Source organism: Balaenoptera ricei, chromosome 10, assembly GCF_028023285.1.
Source record: "Balaenoptera ricei isolate mBalRic1 chromosome 10, mBalRic1.hap2, whole genome shotgun sequence".
Lineage (NCBI taxonomy): Eukaryota > Metazoa > Chordata > Mammalia > Artiodactyla > Balaenopteridae > Balaenoptera > Balaenoptera ricei.
Genome location: NC_082648.1, coordinates 32,631,841 through 32,645,712, shown reverse-complemented (window position 1 = coordinate 32,645,712; position 13,872 = coordinate 32,631,841). Strand labels below are relative to the sequence as shown.

General features: G+C 33.5%; 1 protein-coding gene across 1 annotated transcript in view; it reads left to right on the top strand.

The window, feature by feature from the left end:
* The window catches only part of SLC2A13 (solute carrier family 2 member 13), a 446,857-nt gene extending 437,808 nt beyond the window's left edge, over positions 1–9,049 (top strand). Inside the window, exons 8-10 of the mRNA XM_059935646.1 lie at positions 1,419–1,540; positions 1,661–1,813; positions 7,447–9,049. Coding sequence (XP_059791629.1) covers positions 1,419–1,540; positions 1,661–1,813; positions 7,447–7,673 — 502 coding nt within the window. The 3' untranslated portion in view covers positions 7,674–9,049. The remainder of the gene's footprint in view (positions 1–1,418; positions 1,541–1,660; positions 1,814–7,446) is intronic.
* Positions 9,050–13,872: the final 4,823 nt, after the last annotated feature.

Genomic DNA, 13,872 nt, shown 5'->3' with positions numbered 1-13,872 from the left:
ACCCCATTTTACAGATGAAAAAAATCTGGTTCTGGAATTTGACTCGTGTCCTAACTGCAAAATCTAAAGCTTTCTACTACAACCTACTTACTCTCAGTGGTTTTAAACTGTTGCTGCAGCCTTCAAGGACTAACTGGAAATCATGTCTGATGTATGAAATGGGTATGAAACACAATTTTTTTTTTTAGGTATATTTTTACATATACAACATTATATTACTTTCAGGTGTACAACACAATGATTCAATATTTGAATATATTGGGAAATCAACACAATAAGTCTAGCTAACATCCGTCACCACACATATTTACATTTTATTTCTTATGATAACTTTTAAGATCTACTCTCTTATGCAATACAGTATTATTAACTATACCTACCATGGCGTATATTACATCCTCATGACTCATTTATTATATAACTGGAAATTTGTACCTTTTGACCCATTTTCACCTCACATTACCCCTCACCCCTGGCAACCACCAATCTGTTCTCTGTATCTATGAGCTCTTTTTTGTTTTTGTTTTTTTTAATATTACACATATAAGTGAGATCATATAGTATTTGTCTTTTTCTGATTTATTTCACTAAGCATAATGCCCTCAAGGTCCATCCATGTTGTCTCAAATGGCAAGATTTCCATCTTTTAATGGCTGAATACTATATATATGTGTATACTATATATACACACCACATTTTTTTTTATCCATTCATCCATTGATGGATACTTAGGTTGATTCCATGTCTCGGCTATTGAAAATAATGCTGCTGTGAACATGGAAGTGCAGATATTTTTTCATGTTAGTGTTTTTGTTTACTTCTGAAAAATACCCAGAAGTAGAATTGCTGGATCGTATGGTAGTTCTATTTTTAAGTTTTTGAAGAATCTCCATGCTGTTTTCCATAGTGGCTGCACCAATTTACATTCACACCAACAATGCATGAGGGTTCCCTTCTCTCCACATCCTCGCCAACACTTTTTATTTCTTGTCTTTTTGATGATAGTCACTCTAACAGATGTTAGACGATATCTCGCTGTGGTTTTGATTTGCATTTACCTGATGAATAGTGATGTTGTGCACCTTTTCATGCGCTTGTTGGCCATCTGTATGTCTTATTTCGAAAAATGTCTATTCAGATCCTCTGCCCGTTTTTCATTCAGATTGTTTTTTTGCTGTTGAGTTGAAAGCACAATGTGTTGTTGTTCTTGAATTATATTCAGCTCTAAAAAGTTTTATGTGAGCTTACATATCTAATCCTCCTATTTAAATCTTAAATTATTTTTCAAGAGAAACATCTTGGATTCTTTTCCTTAATGACATTAAGGAACTTCCAAATACCTTCTAGATGATCACACTGAATTTCTGCAACTATACCCTAAAACCCTAAGTTAATATTTATATTGCATTATTTTTCAGGTGTGAAAATGAAACCAAATTCAAAACAGAAGAAGTATTTTGGGCTTACAATTTCTGCCCTACTCCATACTCCTGGACTGCACTTCTGGGCCTTATTTTATATCTTGTTTTCTTCGCACCTGGTAAACAAAGGCTTTGTTGTTATTATTGTTGTATTAATTAAATTGTCTCTATTTAAAGGAGAAAAACTACGCTTTTAAATTTCTTACTACATTTACTGAAATTCATTTTGTATTTCTCAGGAATGGGACCAATGCCTTGGACTGTGAATTCTGAAATATATCCCCTTTGGGCAAGAAGTACAGGAAATGCATGTTCATCTGGAATAAATTGGATTTTCAATGTTCTGGTTTCATTGACATTTTTACACACAGCAGAGTATCTTACATACTATGGTAAGAGAATATTTTTTCCAGCTATAGTTTCATTTTTATTTTCCTACTCTATTTTTAGATATGCTATCATTTGTGATTGAAAGATTAGATGGTTATATTTTTGCTATTATAAATGTCTCTATATGGCTTTCTTATTCCCCACAGCCCTTGGAAATGTTTCTGGGAAAAAATAAGAGGAACTCTCCTTTCCTAAGCAGTATTGCTTATAGCCTTCACACACCCACCTACACTTCAAACCCAAACATCTCCCACCCATCTCCCCAGTTGGAAATCTAAACAACAAGGCCTTTAGTTTAATGAAAAAACATAAACAGAGAATGGTAGAAAACTGCAGGAGTCTAGGGCTAATGCTTGAAGTGTCTCATAACAGGATGGAGTGGTATCCAAGAGTGGAAGAAGTGTTAAAGTAGCTCCCCCAAATGTTGTGCTATGAGTTATGCCTTCCACTCTATCATCTGTGCTGTTCAGGCCAAAGCATTTCAGGATCCACTGAGACCAGCGCTTACCACTGCCAAAACTATAAATGTGGCAGAAGTGTTCAAGTGAAAATGTGTGGAGACCGTAACTGGAAGAAAACAATCTTGAGAAGTGACTGAGTTAGGAAGAAACTTTGGGAAGCTACTTCAAGTTTATCTTTGCTAAAGTGAAATAGGAGGTTTTCATTCTAATCTTCTCATGAGCCTCTGTGGTTGTATATTGAATGCCTATTGCTTAGACCATTCTCTGATCCCCTCCCCCATCTCTCACCTCATCTCACCTCATCCCATGTTCTGGCTACTTATAATTCCTTTTTGTAAGAACAGGTTTATTTGTCAGCTCCCCTACCCCACCCCTCACTACTGGACCATAAATCCCTTGCGCTTAGGCCAGGATTATGCTTTGTTCACCATTATATTCCCAGTGCCCTCCAGGGCATCCTATTCACTTAATAAGCACTCAGAAGTATTTGTCAAATGAATAAATACACGGATGAACTTTTGGCTGAATGGTGAATATGAGGAAACATTATAAAAGTCTATTCCTCCTCTCTTCTGAACATGCTGAATTGATATTTACTTCTATTTAAAACTATTTATCTAATGCTTTTTTTATCTTTATAAAACTCCTCTCTCTGCCGATCACCATTTGGGACATTTAGAAATATTTATTTTCTTGGAAAGGGAACGCACTGGCATTTTAAACTGGATATATATTTAGTATATTCAGCCTTATCCCATTTGACAATTAAAATGTTTTACATAAATTTGTAAGCTTATCTTCCTAACAGCATAAATATGAACACAATAAATATTATCCATATTTTCTGATTCTTAAGAACACGTAAATATTTGAAGACCTAAAATAGACTAATATCTTGAGAAAGCATTTTTTAATAGAAAGTCATAGACCAAATAATAAAAGTCTATGTGGTAAGACTTTTGATAGCAAAGCACCTCTTCCTTGAATACATTCTGTCAGAAAAACATGAGGCAACAGAAACAAAATTTAAATATGGCATAGCCAGGCTACTTTCAAAAATATCTCCTTAGAAGAAGCTTTTTGCTTTGCATTAAGCCAAGCTTCTATCATGTCAGCACACTGTCCACTGTCCTCACTAGTGGAACAATATCTCAGCTCAGCTTAGATTTTCTCTGTTTATTGCTCTATATTTTAATCTATAGGTTACTGATTTATGTAAGGTATATGTTTATATTCCTGATTTATGTAAGGTATATGTTTATATTCCTGATTTAACAAATATGCACCATAATGATGTATTTTGGAAATATTCATGTCTTCTTTTACTTCCTTTTTTATTGTTTCATAAGACCTCAAGTATTTTTTGTTTGTTTGTTTGTTTGTTTGTTTTCCAACATCTTTATTGAAGTATAATTGCTCTACAATGGTGCGTTAGCTTCTGCTGTATAACAAAGTGAATCAGCCATACGTATACACATATCCCCATATCCTCTCCCTCTTACGTCTCCCTCCCATTCTCCCTATCCCAACCCTCTAGGTGATCACAAAGCACCGAGCTGATCTCCCTGTGCTATGCAGCTGCGTCCCACCAGCCATCCATTCTACATTTAGTAGTGTATATATGTCCATGCCACTCTCTCACTTCGTCCCAGCTTACCCTTCCCCCTCCCTGTGTCCTCAAGTCCATTCTCTACATCTGCATCTTTATTCCTGTCCTGCCCCTAGGTTCTTCAGAACCTTTTTTTTTTTTTTTTTAGATTCCATATATATGTGTTAGCATACAGTATTTGTTTTTCTTTTTCTGACTTACTAAACTCTGTTTGACAAACTGTAGGTCTATCCACCTCACTACAAATAACTCAATTTCGTTTCTTTTTATGTCTGAGTAATATTCCATTGTATATATGTGCCACATCTTCTTTATCCATTCATCTGTCAATGGACACTTAGGTTGCTTCCATGTCCTGGCTATTGTAAATAGCGCTGCAATGCACATTGTGGTACATAACGTTTTTTGAATTATGGTTTTCTCAGGGTATATGCCCAGTAGTGGGATTGCTGGGTCGTATGGTAGTTCTATTTTTAGTTTTTAAAGGAACCTCCATACTGTTCTCCATAGTGGCTGTATCAATTTACATTCCCACCAACAGTGCAGGAGTGTTCCCTTTTCTCCACACCCTCTCCAGCATTTATTGTTTGTAGACTTTTTGATGGCGGCCATTCTGGAGACCTCAGGTTTTGATTCCTTCCTAAACTATACTGCCTAGAAAGGTCTGCCTTGGACCCCATTCAGTAATGTTTACTACTAAAAATTATCATTAAAATGTCACCAGTATATCACTTTATTTATAACACATGTGACTAAATAGATCCCTTGGTGAGCATTATTATTAAAGTTCCTGTGTTGAAGTACTGAAATTCAATCAAACATGGTCTTTAATTCCTCATTTTATATGATTCAATTAAATATTTGTTTTAATCTGAAATTTAATATAGGATTCTAATAAGATTTATTTCCTTTAGAATAAAGCTGAGGAATATCTGCCCCCTTTAACAATCCTGACAGACTTGTTACAGACATTTTTTTCATTTTCATTCCAAGGGGGCATAATTAAGAAAGTGAGTTACATAATTGACTTGCCCATTACATGGAGCAGGTCACAGCCTCCCAGGCCTGCCTACACCTCACCTCTGTGGCTTAACCACAGGTCTCACCAGTGAAGCCCATGTATGCAATTTTGACATTTGCCTTCTTTAGATTACTCAGATTTTTATAAAAGGAATAGAATTTCCTTAATGTTATTTGGCTTTGGGAATCTGGTTCACACACAAGAAACTTCATGGCCTTTAAGAATCTTCGTAATCCATCTAATTGTTTTTGACTGTATGAGTTTAGTGCTAACAGATTTGATTTGTTACTTCTAATCATGCCACTGCACCTAAATTGTGAAAGATGATGAATATTTCTCAATATTATATTTTATAAAGCCAGACTATATTTACTATGTTAGATATTTTAGAGTTTAGTGTCCTGATTTGGTCTAAAATGTTTTACACTCCGCACTTATTTTTTTCTGTATCATCAACATGATTACCATCCTTTCTTTGCCCCTCCCCACTGAAGATTCCATTTCTCTTCTTATGTCCACAATTTTGTTTATCTGTATTCAGAACACAGGACTTCATCTCCTATCATTTTTTTCTCAAAATTCCACATTCTCCAAGAGCTAGCTTGTCAGTATCACCCTTTAGATGAAAACATTACCAATTTATTAGTCATGCTGATCTTACTAGCAACTATTCTTCCCTAGTCATTTAGTAGAATTTAATAATGCTGTCTATCACTCTTTTGAGCAACTAACATCCAAAATTCTAACAGGACTATAACATACATTGTTTCTATTCTTTGCAGTTTAGCCAGGCAGAATTTATTTTCCCTGTCAGATCAGGAAACTAAGGTCAAGACAATTCAAGAAACTGCTCAAGGATTCAGCCTGCATCACTTAGTGACTTTCAGACCTACACTCTCTACAGAGACATGGTGCCTTTCTCTCACTATAACACTCAGCTATTCATTCCAGATGACCTATTATTATTTTCTGATTATTTATCAAGTATAAGACATAAAAATATATAAACTTGTAGTAAGTGTTTAATGTAAACCACACTGAAATGAAGTAATTTTATTTATTTATATTTGTAAATGGAATTGTATTTTTATTAAAGAAAGAATTTGATTTATGCAGGTCCCACTCCTTAAGAATTATATAGCTTCTGATGATTTAATCTAACAAATTATGTCTTGGTTTAGTCAGCCCTTTCATATTTTTCCTAACGTCTCATAGTTTACCTCTGTTTCCCTTTTATTTTCTCATGGCTCCTCATTCCAAAGAGCAGATGCTTTGGAGTGGCCAATTCAGCAGCATTTTTCCTCTGTAGTTTTCCTTGAGTCTTCCCAAGAAATGTTTCTGTGGATAGTACTGAAATGGTTACTTATAGGCCTACTAAACTACTTTATAGGCCTAAAAACTACTTTAAGAAAGTAGTTTTAGTAATGTTTTTCCATATTCTGTAATGATTCAGCAGAACTGAGAAATACTATTCAGTTCTTTAATTGCTGTACTATTTAGCTTATAGCTTGACTTTCAAATATGTCTTCATGATGTCTAGTATAACCCTTTATTTCAGATCTGCTACCCAGTGTGTTCCATCTGGCAGTCAACAAGAGAACGTTCATTCTCTAAACACTCCAATGTGTCTGCACTGTACTAGGAACCCAAAGACAAGCCATAGACTCTTTCATTGAGGAGACCACTTTTGCTGGTCTCCTCCTCAAGCATCTCATAACCATCTTTCCTATACCTGGTCCTGATTTGGGTTGTAAAACCTACAGAATTATAATTTAAACCATAAATTTAAGTAGGAGCTGAGAAATGATCTTATTTTACTTAGTGAGGAAACTGAGGTCCAGGGAGGAGGTTAAATGACTATCTGGAAGTCACATAGCAAGACTTAAACCAGATCTTCCAACTCCCAATCTGATATCCTTTCTCCAGCCATTTGTCTTTTAAGACCAGAGATATCCAGGAATGGTGAGAGGTGGTCATCTTTGGATTGTGATTGAAGGTAGATCCAACAGGATTTTCTAACAGAGTGGGTATTGGGTGGGAGAGTAAGAGAAAACTCAAAGTTGACTCCCAGACTTTGGGCATTGACCCATGAATTCAGCAATATCATCATTGAATGTGGTTCTGGAAATACAAGACAAATGAGAAGTTAATTTCTCCCTCAAAGTGCCTCCAGTCTAGTAGACAAGACAGACAAATATATTCACATAATTATAATACTTCTTGGTTGTTATATACCACTTTACCTCAGCAGAGTTTCATGAAAACACAATTAACTCTAACCAGGGAAGTGAGGAAAGTCTTCAAAGCAGAAGTTACATCTGAGCCTGGTCTGTCATTCTTCTTGAGTTTGATTACATGACTTGAGTTTAGAAAGACAAATTGCATTATATTCACAGCATTAGAACAATTAGAATAAACGAGGTTGGAAGCAATTTTTTGGTTCCATCTCAGACCACAGTCATGCATGATTGACCAGAAAGAAAAGTTAAGATCAAGTACCCTTTCCAATGTAAACCTATACATATATATTATTTCCCATTGCAGGAGCCTTCTTCCTCTATGCTGGATTCGCTGCTGTGGGTCTCCTTTTCATCTACGGCTGTCTTCCTGAGACCAAAGGGAAAAAATTAGAGGAAATTGAATCACTCTTTGATAACAGGCTATGTACATGTGGTACTTCAGATTCTGATGAAGGGAGATATATTGAATATATTCGGGTGAAAGGAAGTAACTATCATCTTTCTGACAATGACGCTTCTGATGTGGAATAATTGTCAGCTACTGATATATTTAGTCATTTAAACAAACTTGGGAGAGAAGAACAGCAATTGGTGACCTCACTGCCCTGCTTTTAATCTGGTTCTTTCCACAGTCTAGTTTTGAATGACTTCATATTCTAGAATATTTGATTCCAAGGAAGATACAATCACAATGACATTTTTTTTCACAAGCAGAGATGTAAAAAAAAATCTACAGAGATTTTAAACTAATAGTTATTGAGCAAATGTGTATAATTCCTTCCTGAGATAGTTTAAAATGAATATTGTACCCAGTGACTTCCTTGATAATCCTTTTTTCCTAAGACTATATATAATTATTAGTGGCAATTGAGTCAGTGCTAATCTAGCCAAATCATATATATGTGATATACTTACAGCAAAGGATTCTGAAGTATGGTCCAAGGGTATTTTCTGTCAAAGCATGGCCTGTTGGCCCTAAATTCTCCTAAGGACACGGAACTTACCTGTGATCAGCTATTAGAAAGTAAACTCCATTTAAGCTTTCATCAACAAATTCAAAAGTGCGTCCTACAGGGGCACAGCTGTCCTTTTATCCTTTGGATCCCACATTTTGGTTTCTCTCTCCAATTCAAATCTGGAAAGTTCTTCAGAAGCTGACTCTGTATAGGATCATTTGAACATTATGAAAAGCAGGTCTTTTAGGGTTTATTTTCCTGCATATTTTTTGCATCAGTGACAAGTATACATTTGCACAGATTAGCTAGCAAGTTTTGATAAGTATATTTTATTGCTAGAAAGTAAGAAAGAAAAGATTTTTATGGACCTTAAAGATTTTTAACCCTGAGTTAGTCACTTAAGTGTGCAACTGTAAACACAAAATAGCACTAGATCTTCAACTGTGTTTCAGGGTCAGTTTTTGTTCATGCCAAAATCACCTGATATTCACCATGCCTTCACTCATCCACTCTGGAGTCCTACTATTTGTGCCTTCATTTGTGTGATATAAATAACTTCTAGCAGACTATTTTTCCCCTTCTTTTAATCAAATAATTTCTGAAACAAGAAAGGAAGGAAGAAAATCGGTGGCAGAAATAATCCTGCTGTTACTGATGTTTGTTTAATTAAGTAGTGGGACTTCTATTTTTCTTAACTTTTTATTAACTCTTCCTAAGGGAATTGTCACATTTTGTTACTTACGATACTCATCTTTTTTTTCTTTTAATTCTAAGAGCATAAACTGGTTTTTATTTTGCACACCCTTTCTCATTTTACCTGGCATTCTATGTAAAAAGATACATAGATTTGTCTGTGGGTGTTTCCTTTGTCTCATGCTTGGCTTGGATTTTTTGCCTCCTTGTCTAAAAATTGGGATTTTCTACTGGAACAGATTAATGGTTCTCATATAATACGTCTTTAAGAAATGTTGACTTACCACATTTCTACAATATCTTTTCAAAGTGTTCATTGGTTTTTATGCTCATTCATCAATGAACTCCAATTTTCACTCATATGTTAAGAACTATATAGTATGTACAAAATCACTCACAAAATTACTTGCTAGTTCCAGTGGAAATATGAATGACTCTTCTGTGGTCAGTTAAGAGTGCGCACATTTGATGCATTTAAAAATAGCCCTAAATATCTAATAAGGTACTCTTTGGAGTGAAAAAGTGGCTGTCTCTAAATTCAGTATGTTTCTGCCAGTCTCCGAGATGGTTTGGTCTCTCTTGCTTGTTCTTATCACAATGATCACAGCTGAGAATGTAGCCAAGGAGGTTCATTCTCTAAACCTAAAAATCCTTCAGCCAAAAAAGAGTTATCTCCCTTTGATTATTTCATGTAATTAAAAAAAATTAGAGAGCTTCTTTCCTTGAATTAGGCATTTTGGCAATTGATTTCTAAGGGGATATTGATTTTGATTTTCCCCAGAAAACAGATGTGCTTTGATAGAGAAAGTTATTATTCTATCAATATTTCTTTTCCCATAAGAAATTTCTTATCTGTATAATATTTCACACAGGTAAAGTGAAGCGGAAAATGAACTATTGTGTGGTAATATATATCAGAATATAATGTGGAGAAAAAATATTTAGACCCATAAAGTGACTCTTTAGAAGTTTGTTTTCCTGATTTATCCAAATAATTGCCTCAATTCTTCTCTTTATTGTATACATAGCCTTAACTATATGCTTATACTCAGCTGAGCTGAATGCACAGTAACTTTATTAAAGGAGCACCTGGGCTCATTATTTCCTAAAGCAGAACATAGCCTGTTCTCCTTGACATAAGCAAGTGGTGTTTTCAACTTTATATCCATAAATGCACATAATAACAGGGAAAAATAGCCACAGTTCTCTTCCTCCTCAATTCCTTCTATAAAGGACTACTTGTTATTTATATAGTGATAAAGATAATATTCCATATCTTTGAAGTATAAGACAGAGAGGCACAGTATAAGAATTATTTATAATTTTTTAATAACAACTACTTGAAAAGGAACCTTATACAATTAGGGTATTATTTTTAGATTCAGTGAACATTTATAGTATATTAAAAATTAAATGTTTGAATTTTGCAGGTTTTTTAGTATTATGCACCTTTTAAGTTATCAAGCATCTTTGGCTACCACTATCAACTTGAATACATTCCATTTGAAATATCATCAAATATATATTTTGTAGAACAATTTATATATGGTATGATTTGACCTACCATATTAAAACACATTAAGAATCATGCTTTTAGCTGAAATTATATGTTTCCTTCTAAACATGCTGCAAATTTAATAGAGGTATATTTTGATTTAGGAAAATATAGGGAAGACAGTCATAACCCTTACTGAGGCTTAGCTGGATGGCTGGTGAGATCTGCACTAGATTTAAGAGAATGTAACATTTCATCTGCATCTGAACACATAGGGCTGAATGTGATGTCAGATAGATTTTAAAGATTTGGTATTAATATTTTTCTTAAATATAAAATTTCTTATAATTTTGATTGTTGCACCTTAGTCAATAATGGCCCAAAACATGATTTTTAGTGTATATGTAAAAGATCTAAATTAAAACTAGATTTAAAAGGTAATATTTCCATTTGAAATTTTGTTCCCAGTCATATGCAGTAGTTAGTTCCCAGATGGAAAATGCTATGAGTGTAATGCTATCAAGTGCTTTCCATATTTTTATTTTCCCACTGAACCATTTTAATATAAAAGAGTCTAAATATTATTTCTTAAGTTATTCACTCTAAAATGGGAAATCTTTTAAAGCAGAGAATTTAGAAATTGTTTACTATAATTTCAAAATCAGTTATATAGAGGAAGAATTAACAGGAAAAATATAAGTTGACAACTTATCCTTTTCCTTTTATATCAGAAAGTAAAACTGAAATGTACTATAATAATCCATAGATCTTGCGGGGAGGATATTCTAGAAAATACTCTTCACATGTTATCTAAGAAAGTCTCACTAGTCTCATTAGTTTAATGACACTAATATATTTTACAAATACTGTAATACAGTAAGGGGAGTGGGAAAATTGTTTTGACTTTATTTCATCAGCACAGTAATTAAGAACAATAAAATAAGATTTTTGTTATAATCAGATTTTTTTACTATTCTCTTAGTTATAATATCTCAAATTATACTAAGTACCTAACAACTGACATTTATACAGTTGTTGTATCATGTTTTAAGTTGCCAAATTCAGACATTTTCACTAACTACGAATAAAAGAATGACATACCATGCCAGAAGCGGAGAATTCATAATATGTGCTTTATACCAAAATGTATTGAATTGTGGGTAAAATTTACAGCTCATGTGTAGCTTCTGCCTGTTAAAAGACTCAGAACTGTTCTCTGCATTAGTTTTAACATCCTGTTTTCTGTCACTTTCTATTCATTTTCTTAGCCTCATGTACAGTAATGTTAAGCTAATTTGATGAAGTGATTCAGGTTGTAGCAATGTATCAATTTTCAGTTCTTCTGGGTGAGCAATATTGCTGCTATTTTCTAGAAATAGCAATCATTTTAAAATGCCAAACAGCTTACTGCTACCAACTCTCTTAAACATCATCTCTTAGAGAAGGAGGTTTTCATGTGCCAATAATCATCAGAGAGTTATTTTGTAAGTGTTAATGATGTTCAGAAGTACATGAAAGAATTTTATCTCATAATTTTCTTGTGAGTGTAAAACAATATAATTCTTATAAATCTTTACTTTGTATGTACAAAACACAGTCTGTTGCACTTGAGTGATTTGGTCTATGGAATGTTAAATATATACCTTCATTTAGCAGTAATATTCAGGTTTTGATTTTAGACAGTTAAGTCCATGCATTTGATTTTATCATATCTATATAAATGGGAAAAAGAAATATAGCTTACAAGTACTAAAAATTAAAAACCACCAATATTTTGTCAAGTTTTAAAACTTTAGCAAATTTAACATTATTCCTTCTCATCTAAGGTTTAAAAAAAATGATACTTATCTCTAGCCAAAGTTGAAATTTATATTCTACATGTCCAAACTGGTTCCTAGCAGCTTTTGGACTATATCTCACTTGATGTTATAGTATCTTTTATTTGTAATAAATGTTCAGATTTCTATTTAAAAGCTCTAATGTACATCTAGATTAAATGAAAACACAGTTTTATGCTTTTAAAATATGTTTTCAAAAGTATATTTTAATTTCTGAGAGTGCATGTTATATAGTGTTTAATACTCCACATGTCTTAGCAAATCCAATATAAATATTTATTCCTACATGTGACACAGGGGATAGCTCTTAAAAATTATGAATACGTATCATTTCCTTCAAAGTCATTGTAGCCTATAGTTGTATCAAAAGTATTGTATATTTTATGGAGATTTAGTGATGTATATGTAAATGTTTTTTAAGTTATTTTATTGAAGTTCAATCTTTACATAAAATTTAAATCTTTTTTTAAAAAAAGTGTCAGTGCCAGAACTGTAAATGAAAATAGTCAAATAAAAGTTAAGACAATTCACTACTCATTTATCTCCCTTGCAGTTTTGTATTTTATCCAATTCTTTTCCTTGGATTTTAGGATCTAGGTTACAAAGTAAAAGCACTTACAAAGATTACCTACCTCTATATATTTATGCAATGCTACTCATTTTAATGATATTTTACCTCTTTTTGACCATGGTTAAACTTAACTACCTTTGAAAATATTTTATAATACCTAAAAATTATTGCAAGGAGTTATTCTAAATATAAAACTTTGAAATGAAGTACTCAGAAATCCTTGAAATATTATTTCTTATTGTTGTCAGAACCAGATGTTGACATTAACCATTGTGTCAGATTGACAAAAATTGTTTACGGTTGTTGCTTTGTAAATGAAAACAAAATACCTGCTGGATGACCAGTTGGCAGTTCTTTTGGAATTCTGCTGCTCTCCATTGCCATTCTGCCCCAACTGTAGATTTTATTAGTAAGCATTATTTTATTGTTTGATCTGGGCAGCCATCAGACTTATCTCCATAGTTAGGGTGTGCCATCCTGAGCCCAACTATAGAACTAGTCTGAGGAGATCCTCTGAAGACACTAGATCCACTGTCACTCAAAGGCTTACAATGGAGTTGCATCTTAAGCAAGGATTCTGATGTCAGCAGGTAAGGCAAAAATCCTACAGTCAAAATGACCCTTGAAAATCCCATAAGTTATGCATAAAGTGTCCACTCATCTGAACACCTGAATAGTGCAGTTCATATCTGTATCGGTGGTCAGAAAAGTCTTCATTTAATTGTCTAATCTTGTGGGGTGAATGTTGTCATACTTTTGTGGATACTAAAACTTAAGTTCAGAACATTCTGGTGATTTGCCCAAGATCACACAATAGGAAGTGTGTACAAAATTTTTCTCTGCAGTGACTACACCACACTCTTTCTCTCTTGATCCTCATTTGGAATGTCTTCTTGTCAGATCCAGGCAGAAAGATTAAAAAATAGACATCATGTTATTGCTGTATTATAACTTAAAGGGTGTGAAGAAAAAGAATCAGATACCTCATTTTAACCTAGACTATAGACACAAATCTTGAAAACCTTTAATTTGGGGATTCTTTTCCAAATATGAAGCAGTATACAAATGGTTTCCAACTTAAAGTGGTACAACTTAATTTTTCAACTATAAGATAATGTGAAAGTGATTCATATTTAGTAGAAGCTGTACTTTGAATTTTTAATTTTGATCTTTTCCT